At 42.3% G+C, this 7,049-nt stretch overlaps 2 protein-coding genes across 2 annotated transcripts; both read left to right on the forward strand.

The window, feature by feature from the left end:
• The first annotated feature begins 574 nt into the window (after positions 1 to 574).
• Positions 575 to 2,635, forward strand: LOC125760919 (hsp90 co-chaperone Cdc37). The gene is made up of 2 exons (XM_049421517.1): positions 575 to 794; positions 936 to 2,635. Exons 1-2 carry the CDS (start codon positions 762 to 764, stop codon positions 2,055 to 2,057), a joined length of 1,155 nt encoding a protein of 384 aa, XP_049277474.1. The 5' UTR covers positions 575 to 761; the 3' UTR covers positions 2,058 to 2,635.
• A 773-nt stretch (positions 2,636 to 3,408) lies between these two features.
• On the forward strand, positions 3,409 to 5,518 carry LOC125760934 (gustatory and odorant receptor 24). Its single transcript, XM_049421541.1, has 3 exons — positions 3,409 to 3,875; positions 3,942 to 4,973; positions 5,046 to 5,518. The coding sequence occupies exons 1-3, from the start codon at positions 3,642 to 3,644 to the stop codon at positions 5,151 to 5,153; spliced, it is 1,374 nt and encodes a 457-aa protein (XP_049277498.1). The 5' UTR covers positions 3,409 to 3,641; the 3' UTR covers positions 5,154 to 5,518.
• Positions 5,519 to 7,049: the final 1,531 nt, after the last annotated feature.

The following is a 7,049-nucleotide window of genomic DNA, read 5'->3' on the forward strand; positions in this document are numbered from 1 at the left end:
TTTCTTCTGGCCATGGCTAGATGGCACTTGTGGCTACATTTCGTCCATGCACCACTAATCGCTACCATGTCTGTGGCCGGAGCTATTCGCGAAAGCTCCAACGGATCGCCAATCTTTGACCTGTGGTCGATAGATGGCACCAATTGCTACATTTTCTTCTTCGACGGCCATGCCCTCAGGTGTCTGTGTCTCGAAACATAATTAAAAAACACGCAACCGATTTCGAACCACCCTGCACGAAAAAAAGTCACTCAAATGAGTGCCCGTGAGTGGGGGGGGGTCGTTTTTCAGACTTTAGCCAGTTATGATTAAATTTATGGAAAAGTATGTAAACATTTTTTCAAAAAGGTCTAGTTGTACTCATACTCTAAAAATGACTATGATTAAGAAGATTTTCGTAAGTGAATTATTTCCTTTTAACTTTTTTTTCCTTCTACATGTTACGAAATCCAAAAACAAAAACCTTAACAAGGTTTTATGAATTATGACTAATCAGACTCAGCTGATGTTAAGGGTTAGCAACGTAAAATTTGTTAACTGGGTAGTAATGTCGGAAACCGACGAGAAACGTCTAGAAGGAAAACTCCAACTGTCAAATTGAACAGACAAAAAACAATAGAACTTGAGAAAAAAAACCAAGCGCCGAGCGGTTAAATTAAAGGAAGTGTATGTAAAAGCGATATCAAGCATTACACAAGTAATTTTTTTCCATTGCGTGTTAATATTTTTGTTGAGCGAAGACAAACTACATCGGTATAAACATGGTGGATTACAGCAAATGGAAAGATATTGAGGTAGGGTTAATGACTATGTTTTGGATGATCGATGTATCAACAAAACCACCACCCTCGCGCGTGTGGTGCGGTTTATTCCGCACATTTCGTTAGTCACAAGTTTCACCAATGCATCGCTTTTGTTCCGATCGGTTTTCCTAGATCTCGGACGATGAAGATGATACGCATCCAAATATTGATACACCATCGCTCTTCCGTTGGCGGCATCAGGCCCGCGTCGAACGGATGCAGGAACAAGAGAAAAAGAAGGAAACGATAGAGAAGAAGAAGCAGACGACGGTGGATAAGCTAAAGGATGCAAAGGAAAAGCTGCAACGAAAGGAAGGCAATCTGGACGAGCTAAAGAAAATCATTGATGAGCTGGAAAGTGAGCAGGAGCGCGTGAGGCAGGAAGAAGACGAGCTGCGCAAGAAGGAAAAGATGCAACCGTGGAACGTGGACACGATCAGCAAGCCGGGCTTTGCCAAGACGGTCATCAACAAGAGTGCAATCAATCGAAAGGAGGAAGAACTAACCGACGAACAGAAGGAGATGAACCTGCGGGATTTTATCAAGCAGTACGAGAAGCAGTTGAAGCAATTCGGCATGCTGCGGAAGTACGATGATTCGAAAAAGTTCCTGCAGGATAAGCACCATCTGGTGTGCGAGGAAACGCCCAACTATCTCGTCATCTGGTGCATTGAGCTGGAGATGCAGGAAAAGCACGATCTGATGGCGCACGTGGCGCACCAGTGCATCTGCATGCAATACATATTGGACATTTCCAAGCAGCTCGAGGTAGACCCGAGGGCCTGCGTGGCGTCTTTCTTTCAGCGCATCCAGGAGGCGGAAACCGAATACAAGAACCAGTTCTTGGGTGAAATTGAAGCGTTCAAAGAGCGGATCCGTAAGCGAGCGCAGGAGAAGCTGCAGAAGATTATCGAGGAACAGGAAGAGGAAGAGCGTAAGGCGAGGATCGGTCCCGGTGGATTGGATCCGGTCGAGGTGTTCGAATCGCTGCCCGAAGAGCTACAGAAGTGTTTTGAAACGCGAGACATTGGAATGCTGCAGGAAGCGATGGCCAAACTGCCACCGGAGGAAGCTCGCGCACATCTGGAGCGCTGCATAGATTCGGGCTTGTGGGTACCGGACGCGAAGAGTGCCGCCGCAGCCAAGTCTGGGGCTGGTGTTGAGGATGAAGCACAGGAACCGGTGTATGTGGAGGTAAAGAGTAGAAGTGCAGATTCAAAAACGGAGGCCAACGAGCAAGAGGAGAAAAATTAAAAGCCGATCAACATCTACCGGGATACATCTAGCGAGACATAGCCAGACCGCAAAATTGTCGCAAAATTTGTAAAGTCAACAACCGATAACTGTACACATGCGAGAGAGAAAGTTTAGTTTCGTGTAGGTTTGTATGTTTTGCAAAAAATCATTTTAAATATAGTACGGCTTGCAGTCCTGTCTTTTGGCGTAACGAACCTACAAAACGAATGTCTGCCTATATATCGGCTTACTTCTTCCTCTTAGTTTAAAGACCTCTAAAGGTCATGCCTGCCATTGCTGGGTTAGTAGACTTATTTTTACCACGTAATCGGACAGTTAATCCTTGCTACAACGTTGGCTTACTAAACTGTGGTTTTCACAAATTCGGTCAGGAAGTTCTTGCGAGGATCTTACTTGACCTGATGCGATCATTCGCTATGTGTTGTGTTCGATCGAATGACCGGAATCGGTAGCTTGGAATGTATCTCGTACTACACCGCTCGATGCGTAGAATAATGTATTAATGTCGCACATCCGTCGTCATCCATGCTCTACCATAACTAGTAAAACGTATTGTTTCGTAAGAAAATTTACTTGTCAAAAACGTACCAAAAAAATGGTTATTATTATCATGTCTAGGAAAGAAACTAATGTATAATGTGCTCCCAATTGAATTCGTTGATCGATCCAGCTGTAGCATTCCTTTGTAGCATTAATGAATTGCTTTCTATTTTTATACAAAGTTGACGCATATTATGCATTTTTTTTAAAGTTCATAACTATTCTTCTGTCTCAATGAAACGTATTTAAAACTCCACATTATCTTTGTACGTGTGTGTGTTTCGTTAACAACTTAATTAAGCTTTTAATTTGTTGTTGTGTGAATTGAATGTTTAAATATCCGTATCCTCCAACACCAACCATTACACACCCATGCAATGAGCTTTATCTCAGAGATAAACATATAAAAGTGGAATAAATCAAAACCTCCATCAAGCCGTGTGGCGTGGTAAAACATTCATTAATATTCCATTTAAAATTTACTCCCACCAACGGCGGACAAACGAAGCGTTAGTGCAATATTGCTGGGTTTGGCATCTTCTCTCACAAATCACAAATGAAGGCATTACAAAAAGGTTTCAGCTACTGATGCTGCTCTTGAAAGAATGTTGGAAGTTGAATGTTATGCACTGTAAAGCACATCAAACCGTTTTTATCTATGCAGATTAGTTGTATTTTAAATGTTATGGCCTAGAATTGGGACGCACGCGAGACAAGTGATGAACGCTTTGCGCCGTAGATCAATAAAATGTGGACCATACATTGGAAGCAGAAACTGAAGCAGAAACTGAACTGAAACACCTTGCCATGTTTTGTTGTTTACACTGAATAATTAAATAATTTCCGGTCCCTTCGCAGTGGGAGTAAAAGTCAGGGCATCGATTATCAATTAACCTTCAAGATGGACCTGCCTATTAAGACGCGTAGAAAGTGATACCAAAATTCAAGAAGCAGTTCTTTGCAAGACATCAACGCAAACGGAATAAGACAGCAGTGTGTTCGCTGGGCCGGAATTGCAAAAAAAAACGCTCTTCGTCCACTATGAGTCTCTTCTTCAACTCGGAAACGATGCGCTTCGAGGGTACGATGCACGAACCGAAACGAAATCGTAACGTGTTTCTCGATGTGAAACCAATCCCGGACGACAACGGCACGATCGTTAGCCCCGGTGGACAGATCAGACGCAATGCAACCGTGTTTAATAATCGGGTTGGGTTTCCACCGGTTACACCAAAGGAAGCGTTCGTGAATACGACGGCCACTACCAGTCAAACGGTCGGTGGCAAGAACATTGAGGAACGCTCTCAGCTTTTCGCTAATTCTATTTTCCATCCTCCGTAGAATATGGTGTACGAGAGCTCGAAACCGATCTACCTGGTGCTGCGTGCCATCGGAGTGTTTCCTTACACGCGGCTTGCATCGGGCGAGACCGCTTTCATCCTGGCCTCACCCTCCATGGTGTACTGTGTGATGTTTTTCCTGCTGCTCACCGTGTACATCGCCTTCATTCTGCTGAATCGCATTGAAATCGTGCGCACGCTTGAGGGACGCTTCGAGGAGTCCGTTATTGCGTATCTGTTCATCGTGAACATCCTACCGATCCTGATCATACCGCTGATGTGGTACGAAACGCGCAAGGTCGTTTCGGTGGTAAAAGGGTGGGTCGATTTCGAAACCGTCTACCGAAAAACGTCCGGTCGTGCGTTGGAGCTGAAGCTTCGTACCAAGGCACAGGTGGTTGCCATCTTGCTACCGATCCTTTGCTCACTCTCGGTCGCCATAACGCATGCGACGATGGTGGACTTTAAGTTGCTACAGGTCATTCCGTACTGTGTGCTCGATACGATCACCTACATGATGGGAGGCTACTGGTATTTGGCGTGCGAAACGCTTAGCATTACGGCGAAGATCCTGGCGGAAGATTTTCAGCGCGCGCTTCGTCATGTGGGACCGGCGGCTAAGGTGTCCGAGTATCGATCGCTCTGGTTGCGCCTCAGTAAGCTGGCCCGTGATACCGGGTTCTCCACGTGTTACACCTTTACCTTCATCTGTCTGTACTTGTTCTTCATCATAACGCTCTCGATCTATGGGCTGATGTCGCAAATCTCGGACGGATTCGGGGTGAAGGATATTGGGCTCGCTGTGACCGCATTCTGTAGCGTTGGGTTGCTGTTCTACATCTGCGACGAGGCCCATTATGCATCGTTCAACGTGCGTACCAACTTCCAGAAGAAGCTGCTAATGGTGGAGCTGAGCTGGATGAACACGGACGCACAGACCGAGATCAACATGTTTCTGCGTGCGACCGAGATGAACCCGTCCAGCATTAATTTGGGTGGGTTCTTTGACGTTAACCGTACACTCTTCAAATCGGTGAGTCGATCCACCACTGAACTAAGGTTAATTACTGCATCAAACCATGCATCCTTATCCTTATCCTTACAGCTGCTTGCAACGATGGTTACGTACTTGGTGGTGTTGCTTCAGTTCCAAATCAGCATTCCGGATGAACCGAGTGCAATGCTGATGCATAGTAACTCGTCACACTCTTAGGATGGTAACGGTGGTTTCTTAGGGGAAATGTCCCTTTTCGAATAAAGGGCGGGTTGGCGGTAACATTTTTTTTGGCAGGACGAATTAACCTAACGCTGAATAAAATTATGCTCTTAACGTTGATTGTAGTTAGAACGCATGAAAAGATTTGATCTTGTGTCGATCACTGGCTTACGCATCAATGGACGAGTATACGTCCATTACGCATGCAATGCATCTGATTTACAATACTCTCACCCTTCCCTATATCGGCCACTGTCCCCCATTATTGCAACTCGCATAAGATACCATCCATAATACTTCTGGTACCGTCTGACCGCGTCACTACATGCTTAGCAATTGTCGCGTTTGCGAACGCGAACTTTTCTCAACTTAAACAAATTCGCATTAAAATACATCAATTTATAAATTTTGTAAAATTTACCAAAAAAAAAGCTAAGGCTATAAGCCTTAGGAGATTGGCAAACTTATAGATTTATTCTTATTTTTTTATTATTTTTTTTATTTAAAGCATTATTTGAGTGAAAAGAAACTTATTTCAACAAATTCGCGTTAGAAAACATCAATTTATAAATTTTGCTAAATTTCCCAAGAAAAAAGCTAAGGCTATATAGCCCTATGAAATTTTCAAATTTTTAGAATTTTTTAATTTTTTTATTATTTGTTATTCTGTTTTTTATTTAAAGCATTTTTTGAGTGAAAAGAAACATATTTCTAGAAATTCGTATTAAAATAAATCAATTTCTAAATTTTTGCTAAATTTCCCAAAAAAAAGCCTTAGGAGATTTTGAAATTTATAGATTTTTTTTAATTTTTTAATTTTTTATTTAAATTCTTATTGAGAAGAAAGAAACTTATTTCAACAAATTCGCATTAAAATACATCAAGTTATAAATTTTGTTAAATTGCTAAGCGTTTAGTGACGGGGTGAGATAAGTAACTATCAATCATTGGGTGAACTTGAAGAATCACTACACTACACTACTACTCGGTGGTCTACGTCCGTTTTGTACTGGTGAATATGCAAATGTTCACATTAACCGCATTCTGCTTTTATGACGCACTGACCGCGAGAGAGAATGTCCGTGAAAATCATGCACCAAAAATGGTAACGCTAGCTGATTAAAATCGCCAGCTCATGATCGGTGCAATTGGAACCGTCAAAGGGAAACCGCACCCTGGATAAGCAATAGGTAGGTAGTGAAAGAATTGCATCACTGTTTTGGTACATCTTATGACAAGTACGTGCTTTGCATTACAAAAGCAACATTGCGTTTTACTGATTGATCAGGGTTTTTGGGAGTAAGTGCAGTGATCGTTGTAGTGTTGGCCGTTCCGGCCTAGCAAAAAAGTTCCGATCCTTGTGATGGCCGTTCCGTTCCGATCCTTTTTCAAAATCGTTCCGTTCCGACACTTTCGTTCCTTTTCGATATTTCGTACCATTCCACGCGTTCCGTTGCAATATTGAATGCAAGATTCAGCTTGTTTTGTGGTTTCCGTTCTTTTAAAAAAACCGATTTGGTACAGCTCTCGCATCCTACTAGCCCTACTTGCAAAAGCGAGAAAGCCTGCAGATTTGACTAATTGAGTTGGTGTATGAAAGATGATTACTCACACTTTCACGTACCGTATAACCTATATGCTTATATTATCGGTATGAATGTTTTTTGCGCTATATACTAGATATACTATGTGACAAAAAAAATGTTGTATCACTTACCAAGGTGTTTTGTTTTTTTTTTTTAAATTAGTTGTACTTTGTTGTGATATATTTTGTATTTTTTTTCATTTTAGTCATGTTAATCGTAATCGCATTGATATTTCGTTTGAATTACATTGAAAACATAATATTGTGAATACAAATGTCTATGTATTTCTGTGCCTGACTGTACAAAC

The sequence above is a fragment of the Anopheles funestus genome, chromosome 2RL, assembly GCF_943734845.2.
Source record: "Anopheles funestus chromosome 2RL, idAnoFuneDA-416_04, whole genome shotgun sequence".
Classification (NCBI taxonomy): Eukaryota; Metazoa; Arthropoda; class Insecta; order Diptera; family Culicidae; genus Anopheles; species Anopheles funestus.

Bases quoted from the DNA above. Each gene is read 5' to 3' on its own strand.
- LOC125760919 (XM_049421517.1), top strand. From the start codon at position 762: ATGGTGGATTACAGCAAATGGAAAGATATTGAG. The intron at 795-935 runs GTAGGGTTAATG...CGGTTTTCCTAG, and splicing joins GCAAATGGAAAGATATTGAG to ATCTCGGACGATGAAGATGA.
- LOC125760934 (XM_049421541.1), top strand. From the start codon at position 3,642: ATGAGTCTCTTCTTCAACTCGGAAACGATGCGCTTCGAGGGTACGATG. The intron at 3,876-3,941 runs GTCGGTGGCAAG...CATCCTCCGTAG, and splicing joins CGGCCACTACCAGTCAAACG to AATATGGTGTACGAGAGCTC. The intron at 4,974-5,045 runs GTGAGTCGATCC...TTATCCTTACAG, and splicing joins ACCGTACACTCTTCAAATCG to CTGCTTGCAACGATGGTTAC.